The sequence below is a fragment of the Erythrolamprus reginae genome, chromosome 7, assembly GCF_031021105.1.
Source record: "Erythrolamprus reginae isolate rEryReg1 chromosome 7, rEryReg1.hap1, whole genome shotgun sequence".
In the NCBI taxonomy this organism is placed as follows: Eukaryota; Metazoa; Chordata; class Lepidosauria; order Squamata; family Dipsadidae; genus Erythrolamprus; species Erythrolamprus reginae.
This window is the reverse complement of record NC_091956.1, coordinates 25,534,669-25,558,321: the sequence shown is the minus strand read 5'-3', so window position 1 is coordinate 25,558,321 and position 23,653 is coordinate 25,534,669. Positions and strand designations below refer to the sequence as shown.

At 38.3% G+C, this 23,653-nt stretch overlaps 1 protein-coding gene across 1 annotated transcript in view; it reads left to right on the top strand.

The window, feature by feature from the left end:
• PPAT (phosphoribosyl pyrophosphate amidotransferase) overlaps positions 1-20,741 on the top strand; it is an 86,480-nt gene extending 65,739 nt beyond the window's left edge. Inside the window, exons 2-11 of the mRNA XM_070757241.1 lie at positions 2,114-2,180; positions 4,662-4,868; positions 9,971-10,083; positions 10,218-10,363; positions 12,954-13,026; positions 14,142-14,293; positions 17,495-17,622; positions 18,235-18,456; positions 19,243-19,363; positions 20,423-20,741. Coding sequence (XP_070613342.1) covers positions 2,114-2,180; positions 4,662-4,868; positions 9,971-10,083; positions 10,218-10,363; positions 12,954-13,026; positions 14,142-14,293; positions 17,495-17,622; positions 18,235-18,456; positions 19,243-19,363; positions 20,423-20,598 — 1,405 coding nt within the window. The 3' untranslated portion in view covers positions 20,599-20,741. The remainder of the gene's footprint in view (positions 1-2,113; positions 2,181-4,661; positions 4,869-9,970; positions 10,084-10,217; positions 10,364-12,953; positions 13,027-14,141; positions 14,294-17,494; positions 17,623-18,234; positions 18,457-19,242; positions 19,364-20,422) is intronic.
• Positions 20,742-23,653: the final 2,912 nt, after the last annotated feature.

Sequence of the window (23,653 nt, the reverse complement as noted above, 5' to 3'; positions counted from 1 at the left end):
GCATTTTCTCTCTTATGTATTCAAATAAAACTTTTCATTAAAATATTCATTTGAATATAGAAGATATTTTGGAATCATATATATTCTGTAGATGTATTTTTTTCTATAGAAATGTTTCTTTTTAAGTGTCTCCCCCCACCCTAAATCTGGCTTCTGCAACTATCTCAGGTTTGATAATTGAGTTCCCCCTGAGTAATGTCATACTTGCCAACAAAGGACTCTTGGTATTCCATAATACTTGGAAGATGTTGCCATGGCAGCTAAATAACTAGCCAACAGGTTCATATTACAGAAGGATTCTAAGAAGGGGAAAGGGAATGCGTTTTTTCCTCTCTTCCCCCATTAAAGTTTCTGTAATCTAGGATTTTTGACAGAATGCCTTAAACCTGGCGTCCCAGCGAACCTGAGATTCTTCAAATATAATGGAAACTACCGCAATGCTTAATGGAATTCTGGGAATTGTGGTCCAACTTGATGCGGAAGGCATCAAAGTGGGAAATGGTGCTCTAAGAATCGAATCAAATAGAATAGAATAGAATTCTGCATTGGCCAAGTCTGATTGGACACACAAGGAACTTGTCTTAGGTGTATATGCTGTCAGTGTACATAAGGAGAATAAAATACATTCATCAAGAATAGAAAGACACAACACAACACTGATAGAAAAGGTTACTAATAAGCTATCAAAACATATTAGGAAACAAATAAAAATAATATAATTGAAAGAGACAAGCAACATAGTTATAGTCATAAATGGGAAGAGATAGTAAGGAAGAGAAGAATAATAGTAACACAGTCTTAGTAAAAAAATTTACAGTGTTGTGGGAATTAGTTTTTAAACAGAGTGATGGCATTCGGGGGAAAACTCCTTGTATCTAGTTGTTTTGAGAGTAGAAGTTGAGCGTCATTTTGAGGGTAAAAGTTGCAACAATTTATGTCTAGGATGTGAGGGATCTGTAGATATTTTCACACTTTCAATACTACATAAGCACTCATAGGAACCAATAGGCACTCTTACGTACTACTACTAACCATACCTCTAATATAGTAGAGAAAGTGACTTCGGGGCGGGGAGAGGGGAATGGCAACTGAAGACTGATTCTACTAAAAGCAGTAGTAGAACCATGATGGAATGAAGAGTAATAAATGAATCACCTCTTTTTAATTGCTCTCTGGACAATGGAAAGACTTGATGTTATCCAGAAGTGCTCCAGACAATTGCTTCTTCTGAGAATAATGCAAAACAGCAGTCTCCAGAGCTTTGGGACACAAGGGAATAATCCTCCTGCACAAACCACGTCAAAATAAAATAAAATTGGGTTACACCTACTTCCTTTTCAAATCACTTTCAGAAAATGATGGTTAACTTTTTTAGGTTTTAGGAATCTGTGGAGCAAAAGACCCTTGAGTTTCTTTCAAATCATAATTAAAAGTAGTTTGAAATAGTATTTTTAAGGATTTTTTTAAAAAATGGAGTGGAGGCAAACAGCAAAAAGGTAATTAGTTTGATTTTAGGAAGTTACATGTCCAGATGGTTTTGGAATTAATTATAAGGATCCTTCCCACGAGATAATGCTTTAGTTTTTTAGCTATGATTCTAGATGTTCAGATCTTGGGATTCTGGAATATTTTTTTCTTTGTCTAATAGCTACGAGGGCTGTGGAAACGAAGTTAAAGGGTGTATGCGGACCGAGATCATATATTCAGCATTAGAATTTATTTTTCTTCCTAGCATATTCAAACAGATACAGGATTCGCTTTCTGGATCATTGAATGCCACTTCCACAATTCAGAATTAGCACTTACAGGAAAAATGATCTCCCCAACTAGATATCGCAGTGTGAGAACTTTTCTTTAATATTTCAATCAAACCGTCTCTTTTTACAGTATGTTTCTTTCCATGTCCTCATTCCCACAATTGTTTTTTATGGTTCTTCTTCGTGTGTGGTTTTTGTTTTGGGAGGGAGAGTTATTTTCTTACAACCTTTTGCAGATCTTGGGGTCTTCACAACATCTATAAAAGTCATTCCACCATGAATGGCACCTTTTGGGCAACATAATGATCCGGTCTCAGAAACACAGATTCCTTACCCGTTCTTCCTTTTTCTCATAGAGGCCAAGAGAGTGCGGGGATTGTGACAAGTGATGGAGAATCAGCCCATTCTTTCAAGGTGCACAAGGTAATATTATCTGGCATTCCTAAGTGGGGAAGGGAGGAGAAGATGATTTAGATGATGTTGATGAGCCACTAAACTGGTGTTAACTTTAGCTGACTCATAAATAGATTTTCTCTAGAGGGAACGGTGCCCAGCCTAGTCCTTCAGGGGTAAAATAAGATGTGGAAATTACTCTAATTTGTTTTCTCTCTTTGAACATGAATGCTGGAAGAACTCAAAATATTTCTCTCTCTCCCTCCTCCCCTCTCTTTCTCTCTCTCTCTCTCTCTCTCTCTCTCTCTCTTTCTCTCTGTGTGTGTGTTTGTGTGTGTGTGTATCATTTATATATCCTGTTGTCCCCAAAATAAGACCTTGTCTTATAACTCTTTGAACCCTGAAATAAGTCCTTGGCCTTATTGCCACGCACTCAAAAACCCGATTGGGCTTATTATCAGGGGATGTCTTGTGTATGTGTGTGTGTATCTACCTATATCTAACAAATTGTGTGTGTGTGTGTGTAACATATTTTGTTACATATATATTTGTTGTTGTTAGTTGCGAAGTTGTGCCCGACCCATTGCGATCCCATGGATAATGTTCCTCCAGGCCTTTCTGTCCTCTACACCAGAGCCCCCTTCTTTTTTTGCCCTCAATCGTTCCCAGTCCTTCCTTCCTTCCTTCCTTCCTTCCTTCCTTCCTTCCTTCCTCCTTCCTTCCTTCTTCATAAAGTGCCCAAAGTATTTGAGCTTCATCTTCATCTTCTAAAGAGCAGTCAGGGTTGATCTCCTCTAGGATTGACCAGTTTGATCACCTTGCAGTCCAAGGGACTCGCAGGAGTCTTCTCCAGCACCATAGTTCAAAGACTGAATGGGGTGTTCAAGAGTTCAGGGGTGTTCAGGGAGAGGTAGCACCTCTGGTGTAGGAGCATGTTGTGTCCTTTTACAGCAGCTCATTTTAGGGCAGCTCGCTCGCCTTTATTTATTTATTCAATTTTAATGCCGCCCTTCTCCTTAGACTCAGGGCGGCTTACAATATGTTAGCAATAGCACTTTTTAACAGAGCCAGAATATTTGAGACCTTTGGTCCCCACTGTTCACTCAGCTCTCACCTGTGGCTCCCAGTAGCTGTAGCATGTGCAGCAGCCAAACCCCGGGAAACAGCTCCAACAGGCTGGCCAAACCAGGTTGTGAGTAGCCATTGGGTCATTGACCTTCGGTGAGATAGGGACTTGTCTATCCCGAGCATATGAAAACAGATTCCAGTGGATTGAGCAGATGAAATCTACCAGATTAGGACAATAGTCATGAAGGCGGTCTCTGCAAGCGATGGTACGCTAAGAACACAGCAAGACACAAAAGACACCCTGGTCAACCACCGTGCCCAGCCCATCTCCAACTGTCTTGTCTTGCTATTGGAGCAAGATGGAATCTAGGAAGAGAGAGTGAAGCTGACTATGCACAACTCTCCCTCACTTTAATCCAAGTCACGTGCACATCTTGACATCCCCCCCAAGATAGCGAGGTCCTCTTCAAAAACGATGGATGAAGATCAGCAGCAGCAGCAGTTCAAAGATAAATATGTATGCGTGTGTGTATAACATATTTTTGCTGAATTTGAAAATGAAGGGAGAAAATGATATATATACGTGTGTGTGTGTGTGTGTGTGTGTGTGATGTAAATAAAACAATTGTCTGTTTAGGATTTTGACATTCAACTTTGTAACTTATAACTCATAAAGTATTATAAAGAGCATTATAAAGTAATGAATGTAATTTTGTCAAGAGGAATGTAAAAAAATATTTAGAAAAAGATAACGTGCTAGTATTTGAATGTGTTGTAAATTGATTTAATGGGTTTAGTTAAGGGATTTCTTAATCACCTCCCTTGTGGATTATGCTCCATGGGGCTGCCTTGGGAACCATTTATTTTTAAAGCTGCAACTGAATAACTTCAGAATACAGAGTCATGGATTGGTTGCCCTGTGGTTCACTTGAGTAAACCAGTGCTTTGTGGGCTACATTGACTTCCCGTTGCTTTCCCAGTGCAATTCAAGGTCCTAGTTAAAACAGCAAATGGCAAAGGTCTAGGTTACTTGCAAGCCGTCTCCTTCCTCCCCTCTTCCCATCATGTTAAGCTAGATAGGATCGGCGGGCTCCAAGTGTCCTTCTGATAGGTCTTGGGAAGCAACCTCTTCGGAACCTTGCCCCGCCTTAGATCCGAAGAATTCCTATTCTTTTATTCTTCCATAGAGCTACACAGATCTGCCTTTTTATCCAACCATTGATCCAGGTTGAGCTGGGCAAATATTTGATCTGGTGCCTTGGGAAGGGGGGAATGGCACTTTTGTTTTTAACCATGTTTTTTTGGATTGTTGTGACTTTTGTAAATAAATGTCAATTAAGTAGAGCTTTTTATTGTAAATTAGCTCATTCATTTTACATTGCTGTCCGCTGTAATCAATACAGAAAACTCCATTTTAGTTCATCCATCCCTTTTTCTTCGCAGGGAATGGGTCTTGTTAATCACGTGTTCAGCGAAGATAGCCTGAAGAAGCTCTATGTTTCAAATCTTGGAATCGGCCATACAAGATACTCTACCTCTGGGGTGTCTGTCCTTGATAATTGTCAACCGTTCGTTGTGGAAACTTTGCACGGGAAGATTGCAGTTGCCCACAATGGAGAGCTAACAAATGCAATGCGACTGAGGAGAAAGGTAAGGGTCTGTTTTCCTAAGATGAGAAAGCGGAAAAGGATAGAAACATAGAAGACTGTGAGGGTAGAAAAAGACCTCATGGTCCATCTAGTCTGCCCTTATACTATTTCCTGTATTTTATCTTACAATGGATATATGTTTATCCCAGGCATGTTTAAATTCAGTTACTGTGGATTTACCAACCACGTCTGCTGGAAGTTTGTTCCAAGGATCTACTACTTTTTCAGTAAAATAATATTTTCTCATGTTGCTTTTGATCTTTCCCCCGACTAACTTCAGATTGTGTCCCCTTGTTCTTGTGTTCACTTTCCTATTAAAAACACTCCTGAACCTTATTTAACCCTTTAACATATTTAAATGTTTCGATCATGTCCCCCCTTTTCCTTCTGTCCTCCAGACTATACAGATTGAGTTCATTAAGTCTTTCCTGATACGTTTTATGCTTAAGACCTTCCACCATTCTTGTAGCCCATCTTTGGACCTGTTCAATTTTGTCAATATCTTTTTGTAGGTGAGGTCTCCAGAACTGAACACAGTACTCCAAATGTGGTCTCACCAGCGCTCTATATAAAGGGATCACAATCTCCCTCTTCCTGCTTGTTATACCTCTAGCTATGCAGCCAAGCATCCTATTTGCTTTTCCTACCGCCCGACCACACTGCTCACCCATTTTGAGACTACCCCTAAATCCTTCTCTTCTGAAGTTTTTGCTAACACAGAACTGCCAATGCAATACTCAGATTGAGGATTCCTTTTCCCCAAGTGCATTATTTTACATTTGGAAACATTAAACTGTAGCTTCCATTGCTTTGACCATTTATCTAGTACAGTAAAGCTAAATCATTTACCATTTTACAGACGCCTCCAGGAATATCAACCCTATTGCACACTTTAGAGTCATCGGCAAATAGGCAAACCTTCCCTACCAAACCTTCCCCTATGTCACTCACAAACATATTAAAAAGAATAGGACCCAGAACAGAACCTTGTGGCACACCGCTTGTAACCTGTCTCTGCTCAGAATACTCGCCATTAACAATAACTCTCTGATGTCTACACTTCAGCCAGCTTGAAATCTCCTGAACTATCCAGGGATTAAGTCCAATCTTCACTAATTCACTCATAATAGAGAAGGTTTATATCCATCTGGTATGCAAAGATGCAAAGTACAGTCCAAATTCATTAGAATGTATAAGTTGTAGCAATTGAGATCAGATGGGAGGAAACCTGAATCCTAAACCTAACCCTAATGCAGAGCAGCAATCCAAGCATGTATGAACCTTTCCTTTCACCGCCTTAGTTATCTTGGAATGCTGCATCCAGCTTTGGTCACCGCAGTGTAAAACAGATGTTGAGACTCTAGAAAGAGTGCAGAGAAGAGCAGCAAAGATAATTAGGAGGCTGGAGGCTAAAGCGCATGAAGAACAATTGTTGCAATTTGGTATGTCTAGTTTAATGAAAAGAAGGACTAGTGACGTGGTAGCAGTGTTCCAATAACTCAGGGGTTGCTACAAAAACAAAGGGAGTCAGCCCACCATATTTTTTGGAGTATAAGATGCACTTTCCCCTCCCTTCAAAGAGCGTGAAAATTTGGGTGCATCTTAGACACCGAATGTAGCCCCACCCACCCACCGGCCCCCACCTTTTGGCCTCTGCCTCCCAGCAATTGGCCTCCTTGCAGCAAACAGCCTGTTTTCCGTTTCAGCTTCAGCACAGCCTTATTTATTTATTTATTTATTTATTTATTTATTTACTTACTTACTTACTTACTTACTTACTTACTTACTTACTTACTTACTTACTTACTTATTTACTTATTTACTTATTTATTAGTTGGACTTGTATGCCGCCCCTCTCCGAAGACTCGGGGCGGCTCACAACAAGTAAAACAGTCACAACAATCCAATTAATTAAAATATTTAACGCCCAGGGGAGATGTTTAGTTTCCCCATGCCTGATTAAGACAAGCAGCTAATTTGGATGGGCTCCCAACCATCAGCTGTTTCAGGCCACAGGGATTGTCACTGTCTATTGCCGCCTCTGCATGTGAAGAAGCAGGGTTTTTTTCTTGTGCTAATCAGGCTGTGCTGAAGCTCAAACAGGCTGTTTGCTGCAAAGAAATCAGAAAGTCCCAAGAGCCAAAAACATGAAGGAGTCTACTGATGCTGCTGTGTTTTTAAATATAGCAAGGGGTGGTAAAGTAGAAGAGATCCTCCTAAAACCCATTCTTATCTCTATAGTTTTAAGCGTGTTTAGCTGCAGGTTGTTACAGCTACATTGTGGTGTAGTTCAGGGGTAGGTTCTACTTACCTTTGCCACCGGTTCGAATTGTGATATTTTGCACACGTGTCCCTTTGTGCAATTTCACTTCCACGCATGCTCCAAAGGTGGATTCAGCCCGAAACACAGCTGAGGAACTGATCAGCTGTGCTTTGGGCAAAAACATAAAGGTCAGTAAAAACGCATGGGTAGGCTGCAGGAGAAGCCATCCAAATACAGCAGTACCTCTACTTAAGAACACCTCTACTTAAGAACTTTTCTAGATAAGAACCGAGTGTTCAAGATTTTTTTGCCTCTTCTTAAGAACCATTTTCTACTTAAGAACCTGAGCCTGGAAAAGTTTTCCCAGGAAATTTGAGAACTGCATGAAGGCCCAGCCAGTTTCCTGCCATTCCTCCTTTAATCCTGACCATCTTGGGCCGCCAGAGGAGCCTTTCGGTGGCGCTTAAGGAGGCTTTGGCAGTCCAGAGCGAACAAAGCATTTTCCTTTCTCTGGGCGCTTGGAGAGGGAATAAACCTCTGCCAGTGCCCAGAGAAAAGAAACGCTCCCTTCGCTCTGGGCAGTCTCTCTTTTTTTAAAAAGCCTTAAAGTTTTGGAGTTTTTTGATTCACCTCACCTCACCTTCTTCCTTCGGCAGTAACTGTTCTCCTCCTCTTCTTCCTCCTCCTCCCACCCAAATTTTGAGCTTTTATTCCTTTCCTAAAGGGTTTGCACGCATTATTTGCTTTTACATTGATTCCTATGGGAAAAATTGCTTCTACTTACAAACTTTTCTACTTAAGAACCTGGTCACAGAATGAATTAAGTTCTTAAGTAGAGGTACCCCTGTAATGGAAAATTAGCTGAAAATTCATAAAAAAAAGATGGCAGTGAGCACGGACGAGCCCAGACAGAACTGGATCAATGAGCCAAAATTATATCACCAACGGGTTGCTAACAGTTCGTGTGATCCGGTCCAAACCGGGAGGAACCCCCTCCTGGTGTAGTTGTTCAACCTCTTGTCAGTATGTGGACTTGTCACTGTCTTGAATGAGACCAATGATTATTGTATCATCTGTAAACTTCAGTACTTTTAACAGGAGGATCCCTAGACATGCTGTCCTTGGTATATATAGAATAGCAATGGAGAGAGCACACAGCCCCGAGGGGTGCCTGTGCTAATTGCCTGGGTATTAGATGCAATTTTCTCTAGCTGCACCTGTTACTTCCTATCTGTCAAAAAGTGGATAATCCACCTACAAGCATGGACAGGCACAGCTAGCTGAATCAGTTTAGAGTGAAGAATTTCTAGAATGAGGATATTGAATGCTGAGCTGTAATATACGATAAGGGCCCATACATAGGTTCCCGGGGATTCAAGATTGATTGGTTGATTGGTTTGTTTGTTTGTTTTAGTTTGTTATGTTTTAACCTCAGTTAACTGTTCGACTTCTTTTACTGTTTTGTATTTATTCTTATTGTACTTATACCGTTGTTGTAAGCTGCCAACTGACAGGTACGAGCAAACCGGGAACATTTCACCCCTGCCTGATTGTATAAAATCCTATCTCCTTTCATGTAGGCCTCCTCTTTGGCATGACAAGCTGCTTAAACATAGCTGTGAACCAAGGCTTGTTATTATTATATATACACAAGCTCTTGGTAGGCATACACATGTCCTCACAAAAGCTAAGTCATATGTCAGAGTATCAGTCAATTTATCCGACCCCTCTGAAATAGATTCAGAAACACTTCAGTCTGTCTACTTAAAGCCAGCCTGAAGCTCTAACTTTGCTTCCTCAGTGCAAGGCTTTGCTGTTTTGACCCCAGGCGTTGCAGTTTGAAGTTTCTGCCTGTAGGGAGGAGGGAGATGGATCATACAAATGATCAGAGAGACAGACGCTCTGCCTCTTGAGAGAGAGCAGCAAGCACCTCTTAATGTGATGAAGCAGTGATCCAATATGCCGTTGCCTCTAGCGAGACAGCTGACGTGCTGAGTGTATCTAGGCAGCTTGAGTTGCTTACCCATTCTCTGAAAAAAGGAAGAACATACAGGCTCCTTTCTTTTGTTAAAATTGTTTCCCAGTAATGTAGGCTTCACAGTGAAAATGTTTTAAGTTTGGGGGGCAGGAACAGAGGTGGATTTCAGCAGAATCTGACCAGTTCTGGAGAACTGGTAGCAGAAAAACTGAGTATTTCAGAGAACGGGTAGTGGAAATTTTGAGTAGTTCGTAGAACCGGTAGCAGAAAAACTGAGTATTTCAGAGAACTGGTAGTGGAAATTTTGAGTAGTTCGTAGAACCGGTAGCAGAAAAACTGAGTATTTCAGAGAACGGGTAGTGGAAATTTTGAGTAGTTCGTAGAACCGGTAGCAGAAAAACTGAGTATTTCAGAGAACGGGTAGTGGAAATTTTGAGTAGTTCGTAGAACCGGTAGCAGAAAAACTGAGTATTTCAGAGAACGGGTAGTGGAAATTTTGAGTAGTTCGTAGAACCGGTAGCAGAAAAACTGAGTATTTCAGAGAACTGGTAGTGGAAATTTTGAGTAGTTCGTAGAACCGGTAGCGGAAAAATTGAGTATTTCAGAGAACTGGTAGTGGAAATTTTGAGTAGTTCGTAGAACCGGTAGCGGAAAAACTGAGTATTTCAGAGAACTGGTAGTGGAAATTTTGAGTAGTTCGTAGAACCGGTAGCGGAAAAATTGAGTATTTTGCAGCACACCAGCAGTGGCGGGAATGGGAATTCACCCCTGGAGGGAAGGAGAGAAGGGGGGGGAAAGAGAGAGAAAGAGAAAAAGAGAGAATGAATTATCTATAATGATTCTTTTGTCTTTTGTTATGCAGCTAATGCGTCATGGAGTGGGACTGTCTACCAGTTCTGATAGTGAACTGATCACTCAACTGTTGGCATTCACGCCTCCTTTAGAGCAAGACGATACACCAGATTGGGTGGCAAGGTAAATCATGTGCCCCATGAGAAAAGAATTAAAACCAACAAAACAGATAAAACCTCCATTTACACAATGCCAATCCCCCATCCCCCCCCCCTTGTTGGAATTTTTGTAATAATAGGTGTATTATTCTGTTTCAGGATTAAAAATTTGATGAATGAGACACCCACTTCATATTCACTTCTGATGATGCATAAAGACATTATTTATGCGGTTCGTGATCCCTATGGGAACCGTCCCCTCTGTATTGGCCGCCTTGTTCCAGTCGGTGATATCAATAGAAAAGGTATGGTAACTTACTCCTTTGAGAACTATAGTTGAAAGTACATTACATGGGTATCCCAGAAAGTAATGCACCACATTTTTTTTTCTTCAACAATTATTTGTGGAACACAATGAAACTTACACACAAGAAAGAATGATATTTCTTCTACACTCCTTATTTTCCCATGTAATCTCCGTTCTATGGCCTTCCTCCAGCGAGACACAAGGGCGTGTATGCCCTGTCGGTACTACTCCTTGTTCTGGTCACAAAGCCATTTCTGCACTGTGCAAATCACCTCTTCGTCATCCTCAAACTGTCTTCCACGACTAACCGTACTTCTGTCGACTGCAAACTCTCCAAAAACTGTACACAAACGTTTCTGAATGTTCTGCAGTGAGAAATTCAATGACTATATGCTGCTTGTAACTTACAGACGCCATTTTGAAACATTGCTGCAGTTATGCTATCTGCAAAATTTACACACGCATGACAATTCAGATAATGTATATCTAAAGTTTCGCATTTGTACCATTACTGTAGGCTGAGAAAAAAAAGGTGGTGCATTGCTTTCTGGGCGACCCATGTATTTAAAAAATACCCTTACCTTTCACAAATTCCTTTATTTTTTTTAATCAGTGAACCACCTTTTTTACCTTAAAAGTGTAATTGCTGCACATCGTTAAGGGAAGATCAGCTATCTTTTAAGTTTCTGACCTATTCTTCAGTGAATGTAACATAGAAACATAGAAGACTGACGGCAGAAAAAGACCTCATGGTCCATCTAGTCTGCCCTTATACTATTTCCTGTATTTTATCTTACAGTGGATATATGTTTATCCCAGGCATGTTTAAATTCAGTTACTGTGGATTTACCAACCACGTCTGCTGGAAGTTTGTTCCAAGGATCTACTACTCTTTCAGTAAAATAATATTTTCTCATGTTGCCTTTGATCTTTCCCCCAACTAACTTCAGATTGTGTCCCCTTGTTCTTGTGTTCACTTTCCTATTAAAAACACTTCCCTCCTGAACCTTATTTAACCCTTTAACATATTTAAATGTTTTGATCATGTCCCCCTTTTCCTTCTGTGCTCCAGACATATGCAGTGGGTATGTTTATGATGAGATTGTGACATCTGTAATATTTGAAAATAAATATTTTTGGTGATCATGACAGAGAATAAAAACCTGTTAAAATGTATCAATGTAAATTTTAATTTAAATACATCAATGGATTTCCAGAAATATTTTTAGAATGATTTGAACTAAATTAAATTTTGGAAAAGAATCTTTGGCCTCTAGACTAACTAATGTTACATTAGTTGTTTCTTTCACTATATATTTCACTATATCTATCTTTCATTATATATTTGCTGTAGACAGATCAATTTTTCATACTGGTATCACAGCAAACTGCAAATAATGTATTTTGTTGGCATTTTGTTGTGTTTTAGAAAATTTCCATACATTACCATATTTTCCAGAGTATAAGACACATGTTTTTGCCTCCCAAAAGAGAGTGGAAATGTCAGGGCAACTTATATACCGAATACAGACATTTTTGGCCTCCCAAAGCCTCTGCGTCCCACTTTTGCGAGAAATAGGTGTGCAGAGGTTTGGGAAGCCTGCAGACATTCCTAGATGGTGGGAGAAGGCAAAAACACCTCGGGTTTTGCAAAAATTTAGCAAAAAGTGGACAATTTTTTGCAAAAACGTAGGTGTTTTTGTCTTCCCCCACCCTCTGGGAGTGTTCTGCAGGCTTCCCAAACCCTCTGCATGTCCCGTTTTTGCAAAAAAAGAGGTGTGAAAATGGGCTGTTTTTCACAAAAACAGGGTTTGTTTTTGCCTTCTAATTACCCCATCTAGCATGACTGGAGGGAGAATTCTGGGAGTTGAAGTCCACTAGTCTTAAAGCTGTCAAGTTTGAAGACACCTGGGTTAGGGATTAGAGGTACAACTGTCTTCAAACTTGGTAAGTTTAAGGCTTGTGGACTTCATTTCCCATCTTCGGAGTCTTCAGAGAGGGGTGGCATACAAATATAGTAAATTATTATTATTATTATTATTATTATTATTATTATTATTATTATTATTATTATTATTATTTTATTATTATTATTTCTGAGCTAGCATGACTGGAGAAGGAATTCTGGGAGTTGAAGTCCACAAGTATTAAAACTGTCAAGTTTGAAGTTTTTGAAAAGTGTACATGGTTGTAAAATGTTTTCTGTTACATTGGTATTTTATTAAATAATATATTATTACACAATTTGGTTCATAATAATAATAATAATAATAATAATAATAATAATAATAATAATAATTTATTAGATTTGTATGCCACCCCTCTCCGAGGAATCCTTTTTTCCTTGTTTTCCTCCTCTAAAATCTAGGTGTATCTTATACTCCGTTGCATCTTATACTCCGAAAAATACAGTATATCCCACAAGTGTCTATTGCCTGTTAAATAGGCTTCTTCACCCCCTCTTTAGTGTTACTGTAGAAAACAGCAGTTGCAGCCACAGCAAATGTAGTATGTAAAGTTAAACAGATAGAAATAAGGTTCTTAGAATTGTTAAGACATTTCTTTAATTATTGTTGAATTTATTTCAGGGAAGAAAAATGCTGAAACTGAAGGCTGGGTAGTTTCTTCAGAATCCTGTAGCTTTTTATCTATTGGTGCAGAGTGAGTTCATAATTCATTTCTTTAAAAGCATTTAAAAACAAACAAATAATTTCTTCATTGTTTAAGCAAGAACTGAATACTGCATGTACCATGTTGGAGTATAGCAGTATTTAGTTTTAAAACAAAAAAGCATTTGACCTGAAAGTCAGTATTGCACTGAATCACTTTGCAATGTTGAGATAAGGGCACTTCTTAAAACACAGGTGTCAAACTTGCCACATCACGTTGATATCATGTGACATATTGCAACAGTTTTTGCCTGTTGGTTCATTGGTTTATGGAATTCACTTCCAGAAGAGGTTGTGACAGCTGTCAGCCTGGATAGCTTCCAAGGCAGGATTGGACAGATTCATGGATGTCCAAGTGCTACCTCGATGTTGGTTGAGGCAGGCAGGATTCCCTTGAGTACCATTTGTTGGGGGTCAAGGGAAAGGGAGGGTTTTGCCTTCTCTTTCCTCTCAAGATCCCCATGTACAATTGGTGGGACACTGTGTGACACAAAATGTTGGACTCAATGGACTTTGGCCTGATTCAGCATGACTCTTCTTATGTTCTTATGCCTTCGCCGAGCTGGGGTAGACATAACCTGTGCATGATGCGTCTGGCCTACGGGCTGGCAGTTTGACATTCCTATCTTAAAAGATAAATAATGAAATCATTCATCTGTGAAAACTAATTATGAATCAACTATTAAGCTCTAAATATCGTGCTTTTGTTTATTCATATATAATTAGAAAATATTTTATTTGTTCTTGAAATTGCTTCATTTGTATGCTCAAAAAAATGATTACCCCCCCCCCTTTTTTTAACTCGGTCCATTTTTCACTTTCAAGAAAGAAAGAAGTTGTTTTAGAAGTTGAGAAGATACTATTTTTAAAAAACCTGCCTTCCCGTTATAAAGAGGTATAAGTTGAATAAATAATAAGTGCAGAATAATGATCAAAAATGGCTTACAAAATAAAGAATAACTATAGATTTCTGTAGATACCCATGCTCTTTAGGGGGAAAAAACCCCATGTCTTTCCAATCTGAAAACAATAGTTTTCTATAACCAAATACCAGTGTTTCTAAGCAAAGCAGTGGGGATGTTTAACACGTGCAACTATATTTTCAAGATACTATCGGGAAGTCATGCCTGGAGAGATTGTGAAAATATCCAGAGATGATGTCCAAACGTTAGATATTGTACCGCGACCTCAAGGAGATCCATCAGCATTCTGCATTTTTGAATATGTGTACTTTGCAAGGCCAGATAGCATCTTTGAAGGTAAACTATGCATTATTTTAGATTTTATTTTTATTATTTTAAAAAATATTTTTTATTGAAATATATACATTTAGAAAGCAATAGAGAAAAAAACAAAAAAACCAGAAAAATACATAAACACAACATACAAATACATAAAGACACACATAAAGACACACACACACACATGAAGATATTCAAATTAAAATATTCTCATCCATTAAACACATTATCTTCATAGTCATTTTAATGTCTATTACAGAGGGCGATACAGAAAAAGAAAAATTAGCTCTGGTTATTTAATTTGTATACATGTTTGTTCGGCTTTTTACCGCCTTGTGTCAATCAATATTGCAATATCTCAATTAATACAAATCAAATAGTTTATTATCGATCTTTAAAAGGTTATTATTTGAATAATATTATCCTTCTTACTTTTATATCTAATTCATAGTTATGCACTAATTTTGTTCTTTCCTTGTTTCTAAGCATTCCATGTTTATTCCATTATTTTAGATTTTTAAAATTATGAAGTTATTCTAAAGAATCCTTAACATTTTACACGGTACTTTAGAGAAATGTTGCAAAACAAACAGTGTTAACCCTGTTGTAGAATTATTACATTCCAAAAAATTACAAAGTTTTTCCCAACAAATGTTAACGTTTTACTGGGTACTTTAAAGAAATGTCACAAAACAAAGTTTATGAGTATTGTAGAATCAAGAGGAAGGCTTTCATCTGCAGGATTAGATAGGATTATTTAACAATAGGACATCCTTAGCATGAAAGGCATTTCAGTTCTTTGTAAATTCCCTTGCTTTCTTTTCATAGATTGTGGTGGGGACTGTAGTGTTGATGGGTAGAAAGTTGTATTGTGAAGAATAGAGGTTGGGAGGCAGCTTCAGAAAGAAATAGAAGAAAGAAAATAAAGAAGCAATAAAGACCTAAAGAAGCAATAGCAGGCAATTCAGTTAACAGCTTGCCTTATAAAATGCTGCTTAGCACAGGAGTCTCCAACATTGGCAACTTTAAGACTTCAACTCCCAGAGTTCCTTAACAAAGCTGTCTGAGGAATTGTAGGAGTTGAAGTCCACAAATCTTAAAGTTGCCACGGTTGGAGACCCCTGGCTTAGCACAGGTGTGGAGGAAATCATTTCAAACTTTTCCATTAAGCTCAACATAATTAACTCAATATATAAATGAGGGTAGAAAGATCTTACTATTTTATAGCTTTTACGATTCTGTATTTGCTATGCCAATTTTAAAGATAAAAGACTGTGCAAGTAGTCCTTGATTTATGATGATAATTGAGTGCAAACTTTACGTTGCTAAGCAAGACATCAGTTATGTGAGTTTTGCCCTATTTTATGACCTTGATTGCCACATTTGTTAAGTGAATCTGGCTTCCCCATTGACTTGGCTTGTCAGAAGATCACACCTGGGACACTGAAACCATCATAAATATGAACCAGTTGCCATGTTTTGATCTACAATGGTGAAAAACAGTCATAAATCACTTTTTCCCCTGCCATTGTAACTTCAGATGATCACTAAATGACTGGTTGTAAGAAGGGGTGACGTTCAAATTTTTCTCCGAACAGTTCTATGGGCGTGGCTTGGTGTGGGCCATGTGACTGAGTGGGAGTGGCCAGTGTGACATCACTCACAGCAAGCATCACTCACCACCCCACCAAGCCACACCCACAGAACCGTCAGAAAAGTTTAGTTAAATCTTCTACCATTCAATTTGTCTGCTTCTCTCCCTCTTTCATGTTTGCTCTGCATGTATCAGTGGTGCAATTTACAGATTCTCCAAATTGTGCATAATCACCGCCACCGATTCTATAGAACCTGTCTGAACTTGCTGAATTTCACATCTGGTTGTAAGTCAAGGGCGACTTATATAATTCTGGCTTCCTGGATTTGCTCTTACACCAAATCCATGGTGAGGCGGTAGTTGGAGTGCGGTACCGCAGGCTACTTCTGCTGACCCTCAGCTGCCTGCAGTTGGCAGTTCGAGTCTCACCGGCTCAAGGTTGACTCAGCCTTCCATCCTTTCGAAGTTGGTAAAATGAGGAGCCAGATTGTTGGAGGCACTATGCCGACTCTGTAAACCGCTTAGAGAAGGCTGTAAAGCGGTATATAAGTCTTAAGTGCTGTTACTATTGCTACTGCAGGCTCTTGGATGCATAATATGGAAACTGCTATGTAAATTAAAAAGATTTGAATGTTTTAGGTCAAGTGTTTATGAGACCTGACCATCATAGGTTAAAACTTAGAAAGGTTAAAGGTTAAAACTCAGAAAAAAAATGCTAAAGAAATAAGCAATAGAATTGAGAAACTTGGATGACAGAAAGAGAAAAGGTGGCAGCATTAGTTAAATATGTAATACAGTGTTCCCTCAATTTTCGCGGGGGATACGTTCCAAGACCGCCCGCAAAAGTCGAATTTCCGCGAAGTAGAGATGCGGAAGTAAATACACTATTTTTGGCTATGAACAGTATCACAAGCCTTCCCTTAACACTTTAAACCCCTAAACTGAAATTTCCCATTCCCTTAGCAACCATTTAGATTATTACTCACCATGTTTATTTATTAAAGTTTATTAAAAAAAATATTTATTAAAGGCGGACAAAAGTTTGGCAATGACATATGATGTCATTGGGCGGGGAAAACGTGATATAGGGTAAAAAACAATGAAGTATTTTTTAATTAATATTTTTGAAAAACCATGGTATAGACTTTTTGCAAAGTTCGAACCCGCAAAAATCGAGGGAACACTGTATATGTTTAAAATTAAATGGAAAATAGGTTTGAAATGTAGTTGAAAAATTAAGAATTTTATTGTTGTTGTTATTATTATTGAAAATGTAGGGTATTATTATCACTACTACTATTATTAGAATTGAAAATGCAGAGTATTGTTTTTTAACTAAAAATTGGATATAGCCTCTTGGATAGATTGAATAATTGAGATTTAGGAATTTTTAAATAAAAAAATATATTGGCATAGTCTAATACATTGAAGATATATGTGTCGATAAGTACGTATGTTTTATATGGTGGAGAAAAAAATACAAAACTTTATTTTTTTAAAAAGATACTACTTAGAAAGCTAAATTAAAGTGGCGCCTCTATTATATGTGTAATTTTAAAATCAGATGAGAGATTTATGGCTAATTCTGCACAAAAGCACACCTGATGTTTTCATTCTTCACATAGGTCAGATGGTATATTCTGTAAGAAGGCGATGTGGTCAACAGCTTGCTATTGAGGCCCCTGTGGAAGCAGATTTGGTTAGCACAGTCCCAGAATCTGCTACTCCTGCAGCTCTCGGCTATGCGCAGAAGGTACTTCTCTCCTCTTTCTTTATTTTTAATTCTTTTTTTAAATTATGATTTATAATTGAGCCTGATACAAAACATCAGGAAAACATGAATGATTTAAAAAAAATACTTCGGATGCCTGTTACCTTTGCTGTGAATTAGAATTTTATTTATTTATTTATTTTGTCCAATACAAATTGAAAGTTAAGGAGAATTACAACGTGTAGTAGTAAATATCAGGGAAGGGATAGAAGAAGAGATATGAAAATAGAATACATCAATGAAGAGTAGAGGCAGGATATATGGATGGGAGAAAATATATATAAAATATAGGAGAGACAATTGGACAGGGGACGGAAGGCACAGTAGTGCACTTATGCTCGCCCCTTACTGACCTCTAAGGAATCTGGAGAAGTCAACCATAGAAAGTCTAAGGGAAAAAGGTTAGGGGTTGACACCACGGAGTCTGGTAATGAGTTCCATGCTTCAACAACTCGATTGAATGAATAAAGAAATAGAGAGAATTGTACTAATGCAGCCTTTGTGCAGTTCAAAGCGTTGAATTTGATATGGAAATTGTTCTAATCACTGCAGCAAAAATGCACTTTTATCTTTATGTTTTGCTTCTTTTCCCAGTGTGGCTTACCGTACATTGAAGTCCTTTGCAAAAACAGATATGTAGGAAGAACTTTCATTCAGCCAAACATGAGATTAAGACAGCTGGGAGTGGCCAAAAAATTTGGAGTCTTGTCGGACAACTTCAGAGGAAAGCGAGTTGTCCTCATTGATGATTCGATTGTGCGAGGCAACACTATTTCCCCTATAATTAAACTATTGAGAGAATCTGGTGCTAAGGAGGTAAGTGTGCGTATCAGAGTAGAGCGAGACGAAGGAAGATACCGTGTTTCCCCGAAAATAAGACACTGTCTTATATTAAATTTTGCTCCAAAAGTTGTGCTACGTCTTATTTTCGGGGGGGGTGCCTTATATTTCTCAAATAAGACAAATTCACAGGCAGAAAAGCTGACACCCCCAAAGAAAGTGTACCGTATGGTACACTGATTACGGTACGGTACCTGTCAGTATGGCACACACACACACAAACGACGGCACTTATACGGTACAACAGTATACTCCCGCTATGGCAGCTTCTGGCCACCAGAGGAACTACAATCTACGCACTGTAGTGGAGACTGTAATGGCGGTGAGACAGCAGCAGACTGTGTCTGCTGTACTGGACCGTACAAAGCGGTGGAAGGGGCCAGCAGGGGACGCCACATTATTACGGTACCGCTATGAACAGCTTTGAATGGTACCGTATGTTTTTCCACCATACCGTATGTAAACTTGACTACGCCTTATTTTCGGGGGGTGCCTTATATTAGCAAATTCTGCAAAACCTCTGACATGCCTTACTTTCGGGGTACGTCTTATTTTCGGGGAAACAGGGTATGTTTCATGGCTAACAATTTCTCTTTCAATGCTCTTCTGCATCTAACTATAACTGTTCTTGTTACTAAGGCAAACCCGGTCAATTCTTCAACACTGTTTTCTGTTCTTACTCTTATCCTTATCACACTGCCCGCTGAAAATTATGACGAAATTAAAACACTGCAAGTATCATAATGGTGTTTCCCCTCACAGGTGCATATTCGTGTGGCTTCACCTCCAATAAAATTTCCATGTTACATGGGAATAAACATACCAACAAAAGAAGAACTTATTGCAAACAGGCCTGAATTTAAAGACCTAGCAGGCTACATAGGTAAAAAATACTTTATTTTTTCATTCAAGCAAAAATTTCAGAAGGGTAGCCATGTTAATTTTGAAGACAATCTGATTTATTACAGCAGAGATTGTTACAGCTAATCGATCCATCAAATTAAATTTTCAGGTCCTTGCTAGTTCTATATTTTGAATTTATCTTCCTGAAAACAAGATTATTTATAGTTGAAATGTCATTAGAAAATAAAACATCAATGTCATATTTTAACACATTTTTCATTCTTTTGATTGAACTATGATTAACAAGCATTATCAAGTAACAAAATTAACAGCAACTCAAAATGCAGAGATAAAAAAGATACCAAAAATATTAAAAAGTTGAAATCTACAATGTAAATGAAAATGAAGGTTTTGTACCTGTACTGGTTTACCTTACATGCGAAGTCAATAGTTCTAATGGTGCAATTACTAATTACTATACAGTGGTACCTCATCTTACGAACGCCTCTTCTAACGAACTTTTCAAGATACGAACCCAGTGTTTAAGATTTTTTTGCCTCTTCTTCCGAACTATTTTCACTTTACGAACCCAAGCAGCTGCTGCTGGGATGAAGGGGTTTCTTTCCCCCCCCCTTTTTTTGAAGAAAGAAAAGGGAGGGGCGGCTTGGAGGAGGAAAGATTTTGCAGAGAACAACGTGCTTGCAAAGGCACTGAAACGGTGTCTTTTGAAGAAAGAAAAGGGAGGGGCGCCCCCCTTGCCTTTCTTCCTTCCCACTCACCCTTTAGCCTAGCCTTGCTTCTTCCACCCGCCCCCTTTAGCTGCTCCTCCCTGCCCTCTGTTCGCCTCCCTTCTAAAGTTTGGGATTTTTCTGAAGGATTTGCACGCATTATTTGCTTTTACATTGATTCCTATGGGAAACATTGTTTCATCTTACGAACCTTTCACCTTACGAACCTCCTCCTGGAACCAATTAAGTTCGTATGATGAGGTACCACTGTATTTTATTAAAAGTCCAACTATAGAAAAATCTTTCGAGTTAAGCAATTGAGGCAGCATAAAATAGTACAATTTCAATGATACATTTTTCTTTTTTCTCAGGAGCTGACAGTGTTGTTTACCTCTCAGTGGAAGGATTGGTGTCATCTGTTCAAGAAAGCATAAAAGCAAGACAAGACAATGAAAATAACCTAAAAACGAACAAGTTCAAAAGCGGGAAAATCGGCCATTGTACAGCTTGCCTTGTTGGGGAATATCCAGTAGAGCTAGAGTGGTGAATTTTGTGAATGTTCTCACCAAAGGGCTTAAAGTTTGGAACTGATGAAATGTGTTGCTGCTAAGCAAGTAATCAAACCACTCACGTTTGTCTAAACCTTATGTGGAGAGGGTAAAAAAAGAGCAAAAAAAAGAAAGAATAAAATTTAAAACAATCATGCAATAGTGCTATAGTGGGCGCAGTGGGGTGGGGGGGAGTGTAAATGGCTAAAAAATCTCTTGATTCCATAGGTGACCTAATCTTGCCAAGAAACTTTGATGGAGATCTTCTAAGGCTTTAACTCGCAATAAGGAATGTTTCCTACAATGATATTGTGAGAGGTTGTAAGCCATTAAGCCAGTGGTTCTCAACCAGGAGGTTGGGACCCTTTGGGGGATTGAACGACTGTTTCATAGGGGTCGCCGAAGACCATTGGAAAAGACAAATTTCCCACGGTGTTAGGAACTAAAGCTTCTATTCTGGCGCCTTGGAACATATTTTTACAATCCAACCAATGGGGGTGTCCCTCTGATCTTCCTGCCAATCAGCTTAAAGCTCTGTTGGGAGAATTGGCACTAGACTTATGGTTGGGGGTCACCACAACACGAGGAACAGTATTAAGGGGTCGCGGCATTAGAAAGGTTGAGAACCACTGCATTAAGCCATCTCGCATTTTAAGCAGTGTTCAATCATTTTAAAAAATGTGAATTTGATCTCAGATCAACAAACAGATATTTTAAGTTTCACTACTTTTGTCACTTGTTTTATCCGGCAATATGGGATCCCTAGTCTGTACAGATGGAGTGTACTTTTTTAAAGCTGCAACTTTGAGCTATAATCTGCTACCAAAGACTGAATGTTATTTTTATATAGTGCTTGGCTGAGACACGGAGCCTCAGGGAACTGCTAAACAAATAGTATCTAATACCTTCAGCCTTAATTTTGTTTTTTTAAAGTCTGGAAAATATACCTTATAAAAGCTGATTATTAAAGAGTTGTGCCAGGAAAAAAAATCATTGGTTGATCATCACTAGACATAAGGGCTAATTTTCCTCCGTATCTTCTTTCAGAGTCAATGCTTTAAATGTTGACTTCTTTTGCTGCAACTGGCCTTTAAAGAAGACTTCAAACACTGAAAAATTAACACACTTTATTTCAATTATTATAACAACTTTATTGATAATAATTTAATATATATTGCTGTTTTAATCATTTTCATTTTAGATATAAAAATTCATTTTATTCATTCAGATTATTATTGTATTTGATAATAACTTGGAGACTATTTGGAATGAAAGCCAATTCATTTATATAATTCAGATGATACCTCTGATTTCCTACTCCAATGCCCTAATCTTTAAATCAGGGGTCTCCAACCATGGCAACTTTAAGACTTGTGGACTTCAACTCCCAGAATTCCTAAACCAGCTGGCTGAGGAACTTTGGGAGTTGAAGACCCCAAGTCTAAAAGTTGCCAAAGTTGGAGACCCCTGCTTTAAATATCCTAACAAAAGGGGGTTTGTGTCTGATCAGACATAGTTATAACTTTCCAAACATATACAGTTCCTTTCCAAAAGTATTTTTTAGGAGAAAACTCAGTCTGACTCTCAAGCTACCAGAGATATAATTCATACGAGCCATACCGTTCTTTTTTTTCATTGCTGGAGAAATGACATGAAGGACATCTTCCTGTGCTTAATCTCTTGAAAACATAAAGATGGTCTATGTTTACCCTTCCTCCTGTTCTTTCTGTATTTCATTTCCACATCAATGGAAGATACCAAGATTCATGACCAGTAGCAAATGTTGGGCTACCTCTCGTCACCTTGCTAGTAGGGTCACTAAGCTCCAAACAGTCTTCTGCATGGGAATAAAACAGCATCATTTCTAAATATTAATCTCCAATAATTTTGCATAATGCTCAGCGCAAAAACTAACTCCATGTCTTTTCCGTATAACTGATGGAAGACTATTCTGTAGGACTGGCACAGTGTCAGGTCACATTGCTGATTTAGGATATAGAGAACTTTTCTCATTGTGGCTGAGATTATTGGGTAATACCTTGACGGTCTCAAAACTCAACCTTTGTTGGGTACTTGGTATACCCTGTGCTTTGCTTCTGCAGATGCATTATTACCAGGCCAATATAATATTATCCAGTGCATGGGTCTGAATTTACATACCTGAGTTTTGCCTGCTGCTTTGGTATTTTAAGCATGAAAGCTACTCTTGTTTAAGCATGAAAGCTACTCACCTATATGGGACACTTTACTTTTAAAGCATCTGTCCTCTAATTGGATTGGAGGGGGAGGCTCCAACAATAGAAAAGTATTGCTTTTCTAACCACCATCACCACCACCCAAAAAAGCAAAAAGGATAATAAATGATATTGAGGTTCTGATGCTGTAGCATTGAGTTAGTGGCTAAGGGTATCAACTCTTCTTTTTTGCTTTGGGAGATGGATCAGTTTCACAAACGATAAAATTAAGGAAGGAAAAAACCTGCAAACATATCTTTTTGGCTTTATGTAGAATGTTTTAAGGTGTTTTAGGATTTTTAAAGATTTTTAATTATATTAATTGGATCAGATGTTATACTATGTTTTTATACAGTATATGTTGTGAGCCGTCCCGAATCCTCGGAGAGGGGCGGCATACAAATCCAATAAATAAATAAATATGCAAAAAAAAATTAGTGGCAAGGAAGACAGAAAATAGAAAGCCATTCCAATAATACGACTTGAAAATATCTCCCATTGGGAAAAAAAAATTAAAATATAAATGCCTTAGAGTTTTAACTGAAACTGTTTTTTTCTTTTTGATATACTGTATGACACAATGTCTGATCTGAACAGCCATATAAATTAAATAAAAATACAGACGGTAATGGTTAGGGGTAGATCATAAAATGACGCTAGTTTTGCACATACAAATGTACTCAGATTGCATATAGAAAATAAATGCTAGAGGCAAACTCTTAAACGCACACAATCAAAAATTATACCTAATACTTGTAGCTAATCTTTTTCAAAATCTTTCCAGAGATGGTCATCTGCTGAAATATTTTCCCTCTGGAGA